Source organism: Nipponia nippon, unplaced genomic scaffold, assembly GCF_047370975.1.
Source record: "Nipponia nippon isolate SJK-2023a ecotype South Korea unplaced genomic scaffold, ASM4737097v1 scaffold_3, whole genome shotgun sequence".
NCBI classification, from domain to species: Eukaryota; Metazoa; Chordata; class Aves; order Pelecaniformes; family Threskiornithidae; genus Nipponia; species Nipponia nippon.
Genome location: NW_028262347.1, coordinates 54,635,631 through 54,654,051, shown reverse-complemented (window position 1 = coordinate 54,654,051; position 18,421 = coordinate 54,635,631). Strand labels below are relative to the sequence as shown.

Genomic DNA, 18,421 nt, shown 5'->3' with positions numbered 1-18,421 from the left:
CCACCCATCTCGTGAGCTGCTTTCCTATGTAAATACCACCCTCTTGTGTTGGTTTGTAACTACTACAAGAATCAGCTACAAAAAAAAAAACAAACCCAAAAAAACCCAAAAACCCCACAAAACAAGCCACCCCAAAACCCACCCCTCTCCTTGATCTTGCCAATCATTACGGATTCTGGATCGAATTCCAGGCAGTGAATAGCCTAATCTTGCCAAAACAGGTTCTCTGTGCTGGGCCACTCTTCAGCTGACACATCTAAGGTATTGATGTCACATCTGAATCGCTAAGATTGACCTTAGAAGAAAACGTTCTGGCAGAGCCGATATTCAAAATGAGCAGAACAGGTCAGTGATAAGACAAGGAAAACCAGATAGCTTTAAAATTAAGCAAAATATATTTGACTTCTCCATGTCACATGTCCCTTCACTAAGGCAAGGGCATTACAGCTGTGCTGTGGAAACTCAGTTGCTTCTTTTAACTTTTTCCTCTTTCTTCCGAGACACCTATCTGACCCCAGATGCACTCAGTGAGTCTGAGTAGCGAGACAGGCTGCACCTCTTTGTGAATGAGCAGGGCCAGACCACAGCTTCTTTCAGGTCCAGAGGTGATGGTCTGGTGTCTCTGAAAGGGAGACCGGTCCCATGGTACCACAACGGGCCAAGCTCAGTCTGTAACTGGTGAAGCAGAAGAGAGGAAGTTGTTTTCCAGGCGGACTGCCTGATTTCATAATAAGTAGTTCTGAAAAAAATCCACTGGAGATGGCTTGGTAGACCATTTTTGCTGAGCTCACGTAGCCATAAAAAGAAAAATAAAAAAGTCTGTCCAAATACTGAATTAGAAGGCTTTCCTCTTCTTCTTTTTCCCACCTGCCACCTTATTCCTGACACCAATAGCTTCCTCTGTGTCATCATCATCATTCCGAGATCTCTTCTTCTCTCCCTGCTCCCGCAGCTCCTGCAATGCAATCAAGAGATTGACCAAGAGTTCTGGCACCTGTGGAAATTCTGACTACAACAGCAAGTAGAGGGACAAAAAGCAAGCACCCACCATTCGAGCAAGTCTCTGAGCCTCAGCCACACGCTCTGTCAGCATCATAACTTCTTCCTCTTGCATGGGGAATGCTGGCAGCTTCTTGCCAATCAGGTGTTCAATGCGTTGGAACAGCTCTACATCATACCTGAGAAAAGACAAGACTCCAGCTTAAATCAGCCCTCCTGAGAGTGCTTCAGCTGTCACCACCCACAGACATCACCCCTTATCTCCAGCCCACAGATATTGTTAGCTTGTGCTGATGGTCTCACAAGAAACTCTTAATTGCATCCAAATGATGCCATCATTGAGGATGGCTTTGCTGATTTATTCAGCTCATCTCTGTTCAGAAGTATTTGGCAAGGACTTTTTAAGACAAATACTTCAGTATTTATCAAAAAACCCACACTTACTTAACTTGCATTATATATTATAAAAATGTATGTATATTATACAATCAAGTTATAAACAGTTAGTTCTGCTCATTACATGACTGCTTCTAGAATTTATCCTAGACCTTTCTCCCTCCCCACCCCAGGCTTTGAATTCTCTTGCCTTCAACTAAATAAATCCAACTGACATCTCAAAATGAAATGTAGTATTTTCTTCTCACCCAGGATGAGGTCAGATGTTTTCTGCTCTGAAACACAGCTGGGAAGAATAAGTCTGCCACATTTTAACACTTACTGTGTGACAAAGGTAATAGATTTGCCAGATCTCCCAGCTCGAGCTGTTCTCCCAACACGATGAATGTAATCCTGAAAACAATTTTCTTGATAAGCAATAAGGTATGTGCACCAAACACAGAACAGAAGCTATGAGAAATCAACCCATATAGTTTTTCTTCAGGAAAGAACAAGAAAATGGGGAGAAAATACAGCCAGGATTAAATACTTGGGACTGTGTGCAGCATTAGGATTTGAGAAGATGCTGCCTCCTGGAGGCATACCTTTGGTTTTAACATTGGAATTCTTCTCTTTCTAAAGGAAAAGACCACCTCCAGTTATCCAAGACTGCAGGACAGAAGTTGTGATACATGACTTTGTTAATGAACTGTCACTTCCTTGGAAAGCTAATATTTGCAGTGAGCCAATGCCTGCATTTTCAGTCTTGGGATCTAGTGCTCTACATAGTCTGTCTTCCAGACAAACTCTGGCATGTAGATTTCAATTTGGCAAGCACAGTGAAAAGGAGGATGAATGAAGACAATTTGGAACTGTCTAATCTATTGAGCATCTTCTGTTTATATGGTTCTAGTCTGTCTTCCAGGTTTTATACTGCATTATGAAAATTAAAATACTCCCTTCTCCATGCAGGATCTATGGACAAAGGAAGCATCATGAGAAAGGATGTGTTCTGTGACACGATTAGATGAGAGGGAGAGGCACAAAAACTAACAACATCATTCACGCTGCTGCCTCCACCATTTTTTTTTTTAACTTTTGTCCTTTTACAATGTCAAAAGCAGTATCTTCAAAAGAACCACCATACTTTCTGCTGTTTGCAATGTGCAGTATCTTTGATCATTATAAGGAACAAAAGCAATTCCTGGAATGCATGTTAATGCTTTCTGAAACAGGCTGGGAAACAAAGTCACACTCCTAAGATAATACTATACTTTCTGAAAGATAGAAAGTTAGTAACTCACTTTTTTTCAGTTTGCTGTACTTTTGTGACATGAAGGTGAAAACATAGTACAGACATCTTTCTTGATCAAATCCTCATTGAACATAATGGGAGAAGTTTTACTTTTTTTTTTTTTTTTTAAACAGTTTAAAACGTGAAGGCAAACCTGGATCGCAGGAAGAGAGATGACTACCTGAAACTAGTAATACGTTAAAACTATTTTCAAAGATTAGAAGCCCTTTAATATAATAGGGCAAAACACATACTCTGAGCAGAAATACAAAGACACAGAACATCCCTCACTTCCCATCTTCACTTATGGGATCAGTTCTACAATCCAGATGATGCCACCCAACCAAACTGAGATACCACCTCAATTGCAGAGGATAAACTACATCTTTTAATCTACAGAAGTGTGAACTAAACTTCCACTCAGCAGAACAGAGAGGCATCTTTGTTCCTTTGTATAGCTTCACTATGCCTCCCGGTGACCAGAAGCTCTCAGCTGGCACATAGACTAGCTTACCTTAGAGTGTGTAGGAATATCAAAGTTTATCACCACATCGACATGTGGGATGTCCAGACCTCTGCTTGCAACATCGGTAGCCAGCAGAATAGAACGTGCCTTTGCCTTGAACTTGTTTAGAGAGCCTAGGCGTTTATTCTGGAAGAGAAGAGGACAAAAAGGGAATGAGAGAATAATGTTCATTCTGGTTAATACACTCTTGTTGAAACACTGGTACAGAAGAACTGGGGGAGAAACTACTCAAAAAATCTCACTTCTCTAATTTCTTTTTGAATTATTACAGATCAGTGGCAGCATTCACATTAGTTAAATTTCTAGGGATCAGTCCAGTCCACTATCTGCGAAATACTCCTTCTGCAAGGTAGTTGTTACTCAGTACGGGGCAGGCCATTTCCCAAGTGACACGTCTCCTGTCTACTCCACTTTGCAGGGTATGCCCATACCTGACTCATCTGCCCGTGGAGAGGAATGGCGGTGAACCCCAGGTTGCGGAGAAGTAGAGCAGTCCTCTGAGTATTGTTACACGTACTACAGAATATCATGAAAGAGTTTCCAGCTAGTTCATTCAAGATATAAACCAGGTAGCTGTCCTGTCAAGAAACAGACAGAGAAGGAAAAAAAAAAAAAAAAAAAAAAAGATAGATAATCACATACGCCACATTAAAGAGTAAGTAGGAAAAAAAAAGCCAGAGAAGATGACAAGATATTGGGCAGATGTGGGAACAGCAAGACAAGATACAATCAGAAGAGGGAAGAAACAGAAGTGGCATTACCTTGAATTTGGAGGGGATGAAAATGTAGTACTGCTGTAGTTTTTCAACTGTCTGATATTTGGAAGAAACAGCACATTTAACAGGATTCTTCAGAGCAGCACGCTGGAGTTTTTGAACCTGAGAAGATCAATGTAAGTTAGTACTAGATGGACAGAGATCTTGTCAGAAACTTGTATCATACAGTTTAGTCAACAGTACAGCCTCATGGAAGGAGAACTAAAGCAGAGTACTCTACTCTCACCTTCTTAGTCATAGTAGCAGAAAACAGGAATGTCTTCCTGTCTCGAGGAATCACTTTTAATATCTTATCCACCTGTAAAAATAGAAAGGAAATGGAAATGCTGAATACAACAGCAATCAAGACATAAGCCTCCTCCAAATATAATGATCATCCAAATGAAGAGTAATGCATGTGTGCAACTTAGACACACAGTAGGAACAAATTTCCCCTCTTCTAAAGGGAAGATGTAGGCTGATAGTTTGTTGACAATTAGGCAGTGTGAACTCCAGAAGTCCAACAGCAGTGCAAATATCAGGCAATATTCCTGCAGGAACATGCGTGCGACCATGTTCTACAGTAACTGTGTCAATGTCAGGCACTCCAGAGAAACCAGTAGATTTCAGAGAAAAAATGCCTCCTACTGTCTTGCTAGCACTCTGCAGAACTCTGCTAAATTCTACTCCCACCATAGACTTTTGTGGAATTATTAGATCTTAGTTACGATTTGCTATTACTTTCTACAGAACAGCTCAGTGTTTACTACGTGACTGTATGAAGCAATTTTAAAGGGACTCATCTGATTTTAGCAGATTCCTACCTCTGTCTCAAAATCCATGTTAAGGATCCGGTCAGCCTCGTCCATCACTAGGAACTTCAGAGCTCGTAAGTTGAAGCCCTTTGTGTTCTCCAGATGATCAACTAGACGGCCAGGAGTTGCTACCAACAAAATCACAAAAGCAAATTTAGAATGAAAGCAAAGGAAAAGATCCAAAGAGGCAAGAGCGTCATCCATTACAGAAATGGGATTCTTTGCCCAAGAGAAGTAAAGGCAGATTGCTTTGTGGGAAGGAGACTCTCACAGGGTATCTTCAAAGTGTTTTGAAATAAGATTAATGGAGTCAGACTCTCTGAAGAATGCCCTCCTTCCCCTAAAAAAAAAAAAAAAAAGGGCAAAACAAAACAGACTGCAGACAAGCTGTACTGAGAACGATGAGACCAGCATTCTGAATACTTGAGGAGAATGAAAAAACAAGCCAAAGGCAGTCTAGCAGGAATGCTTTAGAATGAGCTTGTAGCAGCAAGGCTACTGGTGTATACTTTAGAAACACTAACAAGCCAGTACTCAGATCTCAGGACAAAAACAAATGAAGGATGTACTCTCACTTCTCCTTCAAATGCACAAAACCGTTTGGTACGCTTTCTTTGGACAACTGCAGTTTGATAATATTCATACCTTGTACCCCCAGCACGTTAACTTACCAATTATAACATGTGGTTTCTTGGCTAAGGCCAGAGATTGAGACATCGAGTCAATTCCACCCACAATAACCGCTGCAGGACAAATAGAATACAGTGAATCTCTCAGTGTAGCACCAGCCAACCCCTGGCACCATAGCGTTTCCTCCTACTCCCTGCCACCCACAACAACTCCGTACAAATGAAAGACTACTTATCTTTACAAGAATTCACTTTATTTTAGCACACCTGACTTTCCCAGGCCTCTTAAGCCATACAATTAAGTCCCTACTGGCCACAAATATTTTATTTTCACAGTTGAAGAGCTACAGGCAGCATCTACTCCTTGCAGCTTAACTCAGCTGCAAAAATCTAGGAATTCTAAAAACATCCACAAAGCTTTTAAGTTTGCAAATAATATCTAAAGAACCAATACAGGCAGTCTGAAGGAAAGATTAAACTACATCACAATCTAGAGTGGAGTTCTATGCAATCTCACTGGACACAAACTTACTATTGAGAAGATTCTCTCCTACTTCTATCTTTAACTGTCTGGACATAAAATGCAGAAGAGCTGCAGACTACTCCATAAGGAAAGACCATACAGTCTTTCCTTCCCAAACCTGATGCCAGATCCGTCTTCCAGCATCACAAGCTTTTCTCATCTTCTGTTCAACCCTCCATACAAATACTCTCTACTTTTTCCTTTGCAATCTACAGCTGACAAACTCTGGTCTTCAGGAAAACTGCTCCAATATCACAAAGCTACTTACTACTGTGGACACCGATGGAGGATCCAAGAGCTTCAAACTGCTCTGAGATTTGGAAGGCTAGCTCCCGTGTTGGTGTGAGGACAAGAGCAAATAATCGCTGAGGTGTTTCCAGCAGTGCTTGAAGAATTGGCAATGCAAAGGCTCCTGTTTTTCCAGAGCCAGTTTCTGCCAGTCCAATGATATCTCTACCTACAAGGAGCAGCAAGGAGGGCAAAAATTGTTACAAATCTAGACCAGAGAAAGAAACCTTTAAAGTACCATGCAATAAAGCACAACAATTCCCTAAGGATACTAAAAAAAGGAGACACACAAAGGGTAAAGAAGAACAAATCCTTTCCATTCTCTCGTTAAACTTCTGTCAATATACAGGTTTCCATACAAACTTCAGGTTCAAAAAAAGCTTTAGTTTATTATTTCTCAAATCTGCCTGTCAATTTACAGCCTATTGCTTCTATCTGGGTAAGTATTCTAGATGAACTGTTGTCTGTTTACCGGCTTACAAGGAAATAGATTCCAGTGTTTGAGACTTAGGTCATACCAACTACAAGACAACAGCACTACCAAACTCACATTTTACAAGCCGCCATCAATTTTGTGCCATTGATTAAGAGAGTAATCTAAACTGGTCTGCAGAAGGAAGGATCAGGACAGCAAGTCCTTTGCCCAAAAACAGTGCAGGCAACAGAGTAGAATTCATCAGCAGAATCCATTCTGACCTCCTAAACTCCTACAGCTGCAAAGGACATGCTGCCAACAGGCCTTAAAAGTGGAGACAACTTCTCATGAATACAATCCTACTTTTGTTTTTTTCAAGATCATCTTATACGTGGAGTAAAAGAGTCTATCAACAGTCAAGCACTAGGACAGAGTAGACACTGAAAGTTTATTTCCATTCTGTCACTATGTTGTTCTGTTCCTGCTTCACAGTGTTTTGTGTTTGTTTTTTTTTTTAATATTCTAGAGGCAGAAATGTTTGCTGAGTTCAGTAATTTATTTTCCTGTAATTCCAGGATATTTACAGAAAGTCACTGTGGTTTGGTTATTACTCACTCCAGAAATCTAATTTCAAAGAATTGCCTGCTCACAGCAAAGCAGATTATACAAGCTATGTAATCAGTCAAGGCATCTCCAACTTCAGACACACACTGTAGGTCTCTAACAGAAGAGGCACAGTCCTAAATCTACGAGAGGTTTCCTGTGTATCCTTGAGTATTTCAGAAAGAAATGGTCGATGCAGACTAGCAGTTGAAATGATTGACAATAATTCTCTTTAACATGGAGTATGAGAACTATGCAACAGTAGTGAACACTCAAGAACACGTGTTTGTACCCATCTGAAAGTTTGCAATTGCAGGCAGTGTTATATGAGAAATTAGTATGCCAAGCTCCACCTGGGAAGGACACAAGAATGAACACAGAGACTACTTCTAGACAGAGATCTTCAACGATGAAGAAGTGAGAACACTCTCATCCCTGCCACTCACTTCTCACTCAGCAAAACTCATTCACACAGAACTCCTGGGGCATCCCCAGATTTGGGATCAGAGAAGCACACTGCTCACCTTGGAGAGCCACTGGAATAGCCTCAACTTGGATCTTTGTTGGCGTCTTCCATCCCAACTGGTCACAAGCTTCACACAGGACATCTGTCACTCCCTGAACAGTAGCGAAAAGGGAAACAGACATCACCAAAGAGACCTCAATTAAATCACAGAGTTAAGTTAAATACATGCTGCAACAGAGCCAAGCTTGTCTCTAGCTGAGTCAAACCCCATCAGGCCCTCAACGCAACTATATGAAAGGGCAGGCTACTCGCAGTGATTCCCACCTCCATCAGTAACTTCATAGATTTGTTCAAAGCTGTTAGAGGTGACTACCATCAGTAAGTAATTAGTCATTTTTTCCCTAGTTTACACAAGGACCTTGCCACACACACAGAGCTGTCTCTCTTCCCCCCTGGGAGTATCCCATGAGCACGGAAAAGGGAAAACGCCTGGGCAAGTTAACACAACTGAAAACACAGGCAGCTGGCTGAGGAGCACAGACCGGAGCAGCAACGCCAACCTCACCGGAGCAGAGGCCTGCGCTCCCCAGACCTGCCGCCCGGGCACAGCACCACGCCCGCGGATGGCCGCAGCGCCGGCGGCGCACGTGTCTGCCCCTCCCCGGGCCCGGGGCCGCCTCCAGCCCGCAGAGGGCTGCAGCCCGGGGCCGCGCCACGACGGGGCAAGCACGTCGGGGCGGCGTGGGGCACGGCCTGGCACACGGGGCTCTGCGAGGAGCGCCCCCCACGCCTCATATGCGGGGTGGAGACAGGAGGGTGCTCCTCAGGACGGGGGAGGGAGCAGCGGGGGCAGAAGCGGCTCCACAGCCCGGCCTCACCAGGTCCTTGAAGCTCCGTGGCTCTTCCACCGCCACCTCCGGCTCCGCCGCTGCCTCCGGCTCCTCTCCTGCCGCCATTTTGGACCGTCCCCGTGGAACGCGGCGCAGAGCACTATGGGAGTTGTAGTCTCCCTTGGCGGTATCATGGGATTTGTAGTTCTGAAGAAAGAGCCAATCGGAGCGGGAGGGGCGGGGCTTGAGGGGCCACGCGCGGCGGCCGTTACCCGTGGCGATGGTCGTGCCGACGTGCCGTGCGGGCGGCCTCGTTTTCTTGAGGTCAGAAGGAGTCTGCTGCATCCGGAGTTCCTCGGAGCGCAGACCTCGGGGAAGTGGGCGTAATGCTCGGGGTGCCAGAGGCTGTCATCTTCTCCTCTCCCGACGTAAAGGAGCCGACGTTGGCCAAGCTTCCACGTTTGCGGGAACATCCTTGCTCTGCGCAACCTTATGAAGCAGCTCTTCTAAATGTGTTCAAGACTTGTTTTCTTTAAACTTAATCGGGCTTATGCTTCTGCTGGGGGGGGTGGTTTATGTGATGAGCACTATGCTTTGCTAAATTAGAAACCGTGGGTGGATTTTCACAGAACTCCAGAGAGGTCTCCAGGGAAGGGGGAGTTACGGAGCTACAGCCACTCGTCACTGGGATAAGAGCACACTGAATTGGCTGTGTGAAAACCTGCCTGCTTGGCATGAACGGCAAATGGCTCAGCCGCTGGCCTGCAGCTCAGCATTTGCATTGCTTGGGCAGTGTGCATGATGGTGCTCTGTATTCATAAATTCTACAGTTGTGAAGGAACAAGACAAAATGAGCTAGCCAGGCACAAAAATACAAGAATATATATAAACTTACATATATAATACACATAAAGAGCAAATTAACTTCTTCAGAAGTGCTGGTATGAAACATTTTGAAGTACTAGTGAGTGAAGGGAAAAAAAAGAAAAGTCAAGAACTGTCATTGTTCCACCTTGTTTTCCTGTTTATGGTAATTGCCAATGTGCAACTTTAAAGTGCCAGAAATACATAAACTGAACTGTGGCAACTCACAGCATGAAATGAGAGAATAGGGGATGGGAATAGATGCAAACACTCCCCCAGATCTCGATTGCTGTTGTTGTGACTCAGGCAGAGAGCCTGCAAGTGCACAGTGAGAGGTGAAAATGGTGATGGACTTAGTGCCCTTCGAGGGAGAGTAGCAGCAAAATATCATATTAGGATGGTGGTTCCTGAGCTCATTTGTTTCCATCTGGTCTGGGTGTGGCCTCTCTGATCTGTAGTCCCAATGCTGATTGCAGCAGGGCAACCTTTCAGCTAGGTGAATGTGCTTTGTTTTAGGGAAAAGTATGCTAACATGTCTGAGAGCTCAGTCTTTGAAAGGACAGCAGAGCCAACTGCAAAATGGAACTCGTGACTGTGTTTTTGAGCAGACCTCTCTCTCTCTTGCTGGTTGGGAAGCCCGGCTGGGTGTGCTCGCAGTGGAAATGCTGACGTACCTGAGCATCTGTCACTGGATTCCAAGCGTGCCATTTCCTCTGCCCCCAGAACAATGAGGAAAGTGAGAGGAAATCCGAACAAACTCTCTGCGTGACAGGGAAAGGAGAGGAAACCCGAAACAATTCACTGGGCAGCAGTGGAAATGAAACTGCTGCATCCCGCTGTGCTCAGGAGTGATGATTTTAAAATAAATAAACACAAAACAAACCAAAACCCAACAAGGAACACCCAATGTAGATGCTAGTTATGCCCATATGTTTCAAAAATTACAGCAGTCTGAGCCATGAGCATGCTATATATCATAAGTGCTGAAGGTTAAGCCTGGCCAGTACTTAGATGTGAACCCTTGTAAGGGTCACTGGGATGCCTCAGGAATGTGACGGGAAGTCACTGCTTGTGATTCTTTGTTGAACTCATTGCCCATATAATATGGCAGATTCTGTTTTGGTGGGGAGCAGGGTGGAGCAATTCTATTCTGGTGAAATTCCAGTTTGGCTAAATCCCTTTTGTCAGTACAGGTATTTGAATAAAAGTTCCCTCCTGTCCTAAACTGCTGTTGGGAAGCACTTGCTTTTAAATGGCAATTCCCTTTTTGTGCTTTTCAGCACAGGACACTGCAGATTATACTGGATTTAGAAATTTTCACTCCAGGGCTTTTAGACTCAGCTTTTGACCAAATACATTCCTAGCCCTACTGCATGTTACAAGCTCAGTCTTCCTTAGGGGGGACAGGATGGGAGCATCCACAGCAGATGAATTTTAGTGCAGGTATAGTGCCGACGATTTCACAAGGAATGCATAGTAAGACAAGATGGACAGTGTGTATAGTAGGCCATAGTTAATGGTAAATGGTCCTGTCTACCCACTGGGATGCCCAGAGAGAGACTATTGGGGTATCCTGACTCCCTGACTATACTCAGGCTCCTTTGTCATAGACACCTTTATTATGCTTTCAAAACATACTATGGGACTTTGTGTTAAAGTGATGTTTGCATTCCTGGTTCACCATTGAATTATTCCTCTCTGCAGCAGTTTCAATAAAAGGGGAGTAAAAATGGCACCAGGAGGCCAGGCTTCATGACTGCCAGCCCTGGCTAATCATCAAATCGCACACATACCCTTCCCACCTCTGCCACTCCAGCTACCAAAGGAAGGGTTCAACCAACACATCTACTCATTTGAAGGGTAAATAACATAACTACTAGTAAAAAAGCTCCTTACTGAAGACACTTCCCCCAAATGTTGCTTGTGACTCTAAGGGAGTCACAATATTGGAACTAAGCCAATACTGGAGTAGGTGTGCCCCTCTCCCAGCCCGGGTCACTTGCTTCATATGCTTTCTTGGTACCAGCTCTGGTGCTCACCTGACCCAGCAGTGAGCTGTTGCAGGGAGCAAAAGGAGTAAGAAATGCATCTTACCCCCACATATGGTGGATTTCTGCCAAGACAGCTCCCAAAGCTGGCTCCCCAGGGTATCACATGAGATCCAGTGCTGGTTGCATGGGAGGAGACAGGAAGGCATGCCCGGAGCTCGGTGAGGAGGATCTGACCACCTCCTGCCCTGCCTGCTAGCTGCTAGGTCAAGCGTAGCTGAGGTGTGAGGGCACAGACTTAGATTCACAGGACGACCTGGCTTAGAAGTGTCCAAGAACACTGGATGGGTTTTGAAGCAAACAAAGCCACACAGCTCCTCTGTCTTGTGTAGGATTACAGATCTTCCAGGCTGCGGGCCCAGCTCTCTGCCTGAGCCTCCCTTTGCATTCCTAGCAAACAAACTCGGAGAGGGAAGTGGCTGAGACCTGGCCAGGAGAGCGTGGTACCTTGGGCTTAATCACACTCGCACAGCAGCGCTGTGCAACAACCCAAATCTTGACCTCGAGTGAAGGGTTAATCTAGGGAAAACAGAACAGAAGCAGGATTTTTTTTTTTGCCTGTGTGGCTGAGAGTAAAAGCAAAAGTTTCTGATTTGTCCCAGCTGCTGAAACAGTGGCTGTGATTGCAGTGCAGGACTATGCTGAGCAGAGCAAACCAGCCCTCATGAAGCTCTAAGCTATCAAATTCAGATCCTTCTGCCAGTCAGATTAGTCCATTCAGAGCTGTTGTTTTTTCTATGTTGTTCCCTGAGTGTGGACATGTGGACAAAGCTGCATTACTAGAAAACTGAGGAGGAGGTAGGAGAACTATATAATTTTCTCTGTGATGAAAAAACCAGCCATCTCAGAAGTATGGTGAAGTTGTAACTGATCTGGTAGAGTTAGCTGGTGATATGCTGGATTACTAAGAAAAATTTAGCATTTTGCATAGTGTGCAGTTCAGGCTCCAAAACCACACTTATGTGCTCACACATATGCACCTCAGTGTTTGCATGCCAGAGGTCATCATCCACAGTGTACCTGGGCTAATTTGCACACCAGGGTATGCACTCACACAGACGTAAATGCATACACTCATACACAAATGCCAGCTGTGTGGCATGGAGCTGATGACCTCACTTTTCATTCTTCCCTTTTGAACATGTTCAGCTGCTCCTATTGATTCCCCTGCTCCAGTGCCTGCAGCATGAAACCAAGCAGGGTGAGCCAGGGGAGAGAATGTGATCATGTGCAGGTGTGCAGAGAGACACTGACACAAAAGTGCTTCGTATTCATTTAATTGAACCAGCAATGTACTTGTTCATTTCTGGCAAACAAGCATGGGCATTACAGCATCTGAGTCACATTCTAAGGGACCAAAGCTTTTGTTCTTCTCATGTGTAAATACAAATGTTGCTGTCATGAAAGGAAAAGACAAAAAGGACAAGGATTCAAGCTTTGTGAGATGTAGTGTTGCACATCCTAAGAGTATGCTCAGCGTTACAGAATTAGAGAATGGGTTTTCTGATCATTTTGATTCATGCATCTGCAGGGAAGTTTCCCTTATCCACTGGGGCCTACTTGTGGAGGTGGAATTACCCCTGCATTAACTCCTCTAGTTGTCTCAAGCTAGTTTCTGGGGTCTCTTCCTTGTACCTCTTCAAGGTACTGACATGATCCCCATCATCACAGTACTTGAGCACTTGCAATATTTGTCCCGGAAACATCCTTGTGAGGTACGGAAGTGTTACCATCCCCGTTTTTAGACAGAACTGAGGCACTGAGGGGTCAAAAATCACAAAGGACATATTTAGCAGACACTTGAAACAGGGTCCCAGTCCTTCCTCCTGCTTTGTAAGTGCTCTGCCAGTGAATCATCCTACTCCTCTACACCCCTCTTGAGTATTAGTACCAACATATATATTGCTAACATTAAGCTTACCCCAGGAAGCATTTCTAGGAGTATGTGTAGCTCTCCATGAGTGCTGCCTCCACCCTCACAGACAAACCACTGTGGGTCTCACAGGCTGCTTGACTGCATGGAGAGCGGCACCTCTACCTCTCAGATGTGCTCCCGTCACAGCTGGGCTCCAGCTCAGACCAGTGACACCAACCTACGCTTCCCTCCCTGCTGCAAGAGGTACAACTGCTTTCTTCCACCAGTCCCCTGAGGCAGGGTCTGGTCCCAGAGTCACTGACCTGTCATTCTCCCTATTTTGGTTCCTAAGATCTGTCACCAGTTGACCGTGTTTCGCCTATTTTACAACTACCAGCATTCAGGCCATGCTTTCCTTTTCCTACAGGGACTTGCCCTCTGTCACAGCCACAAAACAGGTGACTTGCTCTCACATGCCACAGACTTGCTTTACCTCTAAGAACAGCTGCTTTCCTCTGGAGCGGAGGCCTCCTTTTTAAAAGAAAAAAAAATATACATTTTTAAATACAATATCAAAACCTTAAAATAATCCTATGTAAATAAATAGAACACAAACATCACAGTTCTCAGCCTGGAGAGGTTTCTTCGGAAGGGATAACAATTTCTGGCCCTGCTATCTCACCCTAGGATGATGAGCTGTCCATACAGTCTGTCATATCTGGAACTGCTTCCTTCAACAGCCTTTTCAGGTGTACCTTGGTTACATGACTGTAGTCTACTGGAAATTGACAGCTGCTGGCTTTTTGAGGGTACACCAGCCCTTTTGCCACTCAGAGGTTCATAAGTTATTTACAGTCCAGGCCCAGTCAGCACCACGACTGCAGGGATTTCATCAGCCTCCTGACCCACTTCTTTTTGCTGCCTTGGGGAAGTAGACCAGGGGAGATGGCTGGGGAAACATGGGTCTGAGGAACGGCCACCTACCCCTGCCTGCAGGTTCTGGGATCTGCTACTCTGTACCCGATAGTCCACGTGTCCATCATAACCTCCAGCCTGAATCAGGTGGCTGCTGTGAGGTGGCAGGGTGTGTGTGTGTAAGCTTTAGCTTCCTATTATGAAGGAGTTTGTGTTCAGATATAAATAAGGCACATGAGAGATGTGCAAACCTGTGTGGATGAGCACGACCAATATTACGATACCAACAGGTAGCAGTGCTAATGGTGGCAATTAATAATGTAATGTCTCCAAGCCCAGTTTTAATTATGGGGCAAACACTGTTTCAGCTAGATGGTCTTAGGGTCTCAGCAGTGGTTTTAGCACCCAAGTTGAATCTCCTTGTGCATGGGGAAAGCTCTGTCCTGGACTCAAGAAGTTCACAAACTTCATCCATAGCCCTGGTGCAGGTCTCGAGGTTGGCAGCCAGCTTCTGGATTTTGGCCTTCAGCACGGCCTGGCTCACTTTTGTGGCCTCCTTTGTGTATTCTGGCACGAGAAAGCTGTGGGAGCCGCAGAAGACCATGAAGCAGACAGAGTTGTAGAGTGAGATGGAGGCCCTCTTCTCCGACTGGCGCAGTGTGGGGTCCCCTGGGCCCTGCCCCCGGCGGAGGAACTCCAGGCAGCCAAGGATTTCCCTCATCTGTTTCCGACAAGTCATTACGATTTCCTGCACCTTCCTCACCTCCCGGGAATTGCAGAGCACCAAGGAGAGATCGGAGGTGATGCTGACAGCCCCCCCGGCAGTGGCCAGGCCCAGACCCACAGCCGACGCCAGGAGAGAGGCCCCCAGCGTCACCGGGCTCAGGGACAGCCCCACGATGGCTGTGACTGCTCCCGCGGCGGTCAGGGTGCTCCCACCGACATTGGCGATCAGGGACCTTTTGCGGAGCTTGTTGAGTTTTCGAGCTGCCTTGTGAAGGTGAGCAATTTGGCCACGCAGCCTCCGTCTCTGATCCAGCAGCGCTATGTGGAAGTGGTGCGTGGGGTCTAGTGTTTGGGAAAAGGCAGCACCGGTTCTCTCCATGGTCTCTGTCCAGAAACAAAAAAGGCTGGGTTGGGATTTATGTTAAAAAAAAAATGAGACATGCTCAGCCTGGACCACCATTCCAGGGATGGCATTCAGCCAGTTTTGTTTTTTTTTTTTGCTTCACTCAGCTACATGAAAGGCTTGCTGTCTGCACACACGTACACACTCACGTACACACACAGACATGCACGTGCACACATGTACCTTTAATTACCTTATTCCACTGTAGCTTCCAGACAGAGGAACTTTTAAATGTTTTTCTTGTTCCCTGAGAAGACTAAAATATCTTAAGGGCTGGGGTCAGAGGTGCTGTTGTTATTACCTCTGTGAAGACACAAAATGTCTCTTCCAACCCTGGGGACAGAAATTCCCTTGAAATTCAGTTACTCAGTGCCCAGAGTAGTAATGCTGCCAGAACTAATATGTTGTCCCCACGATGAGATTCAGAGGATCTGCAATATTCAAGGCAATCTTTCACAAGAAAGGCAAGGCTCTGAGGAGATGAAAGCCACCCATCCCAGGTTGCTATTTAGGGGTCATTTTCCATTAAAGGAGGACAGAGGGAAACTGCTGAGGGGAGTCAATGTCTGGCTTTTCCATCTAGGAGGTGAGAAGCTCATTGATGCCTCAGACGGGTATTGTGAACATCCTTCCTTTCTTTATGCCTAAGTAACTCAAGGTCCTGCAGCATTTTTTCCCTATTGTAACCTGGCGTCAGGGTCTGGACAAAGATGGGAACCATTGTTCTGTGGTGCTTAGCCCAACCTGTGGTGGTGGATCCCCAGTGACAGTGGCAGGGAGGCCTATGGACCTTGTTTAAAAAGTTCACAAAGGGCACATCAGAAAAGCGAGCCCACTTTCAGTGCGCACCCCCTTGGGGATGGGGGAAACAGGGGAAATACAGGGGACTGTGAATAGAAAAGGCTTGAAAACTGCTGGCTATGGCAACCTCCCCTGGCAAGATAGCAGGAGGGTGTCTTCCCTTCTAGAGGGTGAATCTTCAGGGTGTGGGTGCTAGGTGATTTCTGTTTGCTCTCTCTGTTCTTTGTCACGAGGGTAGAAAGAAATGTTCCAATAAGCATTTGCAGGTTGCTCTAGGGCTGCAAAGTGCTTTACAAAGGAAGTCAGCATCCTTAACCCTGCTTACATACAGGGCAACTGAGGCAAGGGAGGCAGCAGGAGTGATGTAGCATCGCCAGTTGTCTGGTGGGAGCAGAGCTTTTGTGCTCCACAATGCTGCACCATGCACAAGGCTGTGCTGCCTCTGCACCTAGCAAGGTCTAGCCATAGAGCTAAGAAGCTGTTTGCAGTCCATAATGCCCTCATAGCCAAAAGAAGTCTTTGTAGCAGAAAGGCCCTGTCCCAGAGCCAACTAACCAAAACTGTTAATTGCTGCAGCCACCTTTTCTCTTCTAAGTCACACAGTACTGTGTGAACTGGAGGTGCCTGGTCCCTCACACGGGCACCCTATATAGTTAGGATCCTTGGCGCTTTCCTTCTGCAGAATCCCTGTGTTTTGGAAGGAGGAAACTTCCTACCATAAAGAGTCTTTCCATCCTGAAGTGTGCAAGTAAATAATTCTCACTGCAATTTTTCCCCCTTCTGCTTGTCCTAATCCATCGCACACAGAATCCTTTAGGGCCTCCTCCTATGCCCTTCAAAACAATGACCCCAGTCTCTCTTGGTATCATCAGGTCATTTCAGCCACTTAGTACATTGTGCTTTTCTTAGCTGGAGGCAGTGTCCTCTTATTTTTTACACTGTAGTCAGAGATGAAGCTGAAAACGCAAGGGCTAACACTAAGCTAAATGGATACCAGCACTGAAATGAACAATGAGCGTATCATCAATAACTTAACAACAGATCAATATGATGATCGTTAAATATATCAATTCCTGTAGCCTCTTAACAATTTGTTCTGCAGATTTTCTTGCTGAGAACAGTCTCAGGTAATAACAGCAGCCGTCTCACTGCAGTTAGTAGAACAGTCATTCAATATATAGCATAAGCCGTACAGTGATGCATATCTTTTGAATACACTGATTTATGCCAGCATAAAGGAAAACAAAAGCAACTCCTGCTCTTAGAGAAAAATCTCCCCAACAATAAAGGTATACATTAGTCCAGAACCTGCAAATGCTTTCCTAATACAGTACTCAGAGACACTCCAAAACATACTGGTTCAAACTTACCTTTAGTTTCCAGCCGACCTCCCCAAAGAGAAATTTTGATCTGTTTCTGGAGGAGACCAATTTATAGCTCCTGTGGACCAATTGCTGCGATGGGAATGCTTTGCCTCATACTGGGAGTTTGCCATTTCCTGCTCTCCCTTGTGCAGAAGGATGTGACACACTGGAAAGTGACCTGCGGGACAGCGAGCACACATCACGTTCAGGAAACGATCCCTGCGAATGAACATTGTGTGTTCGCTTTTCCTGAACTGTAGGGGGAAAAAATTTTTAAAAATCTCAGCCTATTCCTGGCGCTGAGCTAGTGCAGTCATTCCCCACAGGGAATGGTTGCCTTTCCTTTCCCTGAAATAGCAACTGACTTTACTCTGTGCTGGAGCTGCCAATTGCTTGATGACTGAAGTTTCCACCCCCCCCACATGTCTAGAGCCAGTGGAGCATCAGCCAGCCAGCTACTTCATTCAAGGGCAGTGTACTTTTAAAATCCGAGCTCTTTGGGACAATCATGCGTGTGACTGGCTGAAGCACAGCAGTGCTGTGAGAGAGCTGGTGTGGTGCTCCACTCCATAAAAGGGAAGCAGCTCTACAGAAGGATAATTGCTGTGAATTCCCATCCCTTCTCCTTCTGAGTAGATACAACCATGCAGCATCCTGCAAAAGGAGTGGTCTCCCTGTGTTTTTGCTCTGTTTCTTAACCATGGGCACCATGATGGTTGAGAAACAACCATGTTGTTTTCCTAAGGTACCTGTCCAGCAATCAGTGATCAGAAAGAAAGGGTCATTGGGATTCCCTCTTTTGCTGCCTGCTGTTGCCTGGCAGTTGTACCCACATACAGATGTGGCCAGAGGGAGGAAAGTGTTGGGGAGGAACAGCCTAAGTGACACTCCTGGCACTGCCTTTCGCACTGAGCCAGGGCCAGCTTT

General features: G+C 45.5%; 2 protein-coding genes across 4 annotated transcripts; both read right to left on the bottom strand.

The window, feature by feature from the left end:
* Positions 1-372: 372 nt before the first annotated feature.
* Positions 373-8,686, bottom strand: DDX47 (DEAD-box helicase 47). 2 transcript variants are annotated; one of them, XM_009475268.2, is made up of 12 exons: positions 8,567-8,686; positions 7,747-7,840; positions 6,185-6,373; positions 5,436-5,507; positions 4,774-4,892; positions 4,197-4,268; positions 3,956-4,072; positions 3,626-3,772; positions 3,183-3,320; positions 1,718-1,788; positions 1,049-1,178; positions 373-955 (listed from the first exon to the last, which is right to left on the bottom strand). In XM_009475268.2, exons 1-12 carry the CDS (start codon positions 8,642-8,644, stop codon positions 836-838), a joined length of 1,347 nt encoding a protein of 448 aa, XP_009473543.2. In that variant the 5' UTR covers positions 8,645-8,686; the 3' UTR covers positions 373-835. The 2 variants fall into 2 exon arrangements, with proteins under 2 accessions (XP_009473543.2, XP_087623575.1); XM_087767449.1 differs by lacking the exons at positions 5,436-5,507; positions 6,185-6,373.
* Positions 8,687-12,691: 4,005 nt separating this feature from the next.
* APOLD1 (apolipoprotein L domain containing 1) lies at positions 12,692-17,622 on the bottom strand. Of its 2 annotated transcripts, none has more exons than XM_087767672.1 (2): positions 17,501-17,622; positions 12,692-15,310 (listed from the first exon to the last, which is right to left on the bottom strand). In XM_087767672.1, the coding sequence occupies exon 2, from the start codon at positions 15,303-15,305 to the stop codon at positions 14,565-14,567; it is 741 nt and encodes a 246-aa protein (XP_087623798.1). In that variant the 5' UTR covers positions 15,306-15,310; positions 17,501-17,622; the 3' UTR covers positions 12,692-14,564. The 2 variants fall into 2 exon arrangements, with proteins under 2 accessions (XP_087623798.1, XP_087623799.1); XM_087767673.1 differs by lacking the exon at positions 17,501-17,622 and adding an exon at positions 15,523-17,468.
* Between the last annotated feature and the right edge of the window lie 799 nt (positions 17,623-18,421).

Coding starts and splice junctions, on each gene's coding strand:
- DDX47 (XM_009475268.2), bottom strand. CDS start 8,644: ATGGCGGCAGGAGAGGAGCCGGAGGCAGCGGCGGAGCCGGAGGTGGCG. Junction 6,374..7,746: donor TATTCCAGTGGCTCTCCAAG/GTGAGCAGTGTG, acceptor TGCTCCTTGTAG/GTAGAGATATCATTGGACTG. Junction 4,269..4,773: donor ACATGGATTTTGAGACAGAG/GTAGGAATCTGC, acceptor CTATTTTTACAG/GTGGATAAGATATTAAAAGT.
- APOLD1 (XM_087767672.1), bottom strand. CDS start 15,305: ATGGAGAGAACCGGTGCTGCCTTTTCCCAAACACTAGACCCCACGCAC.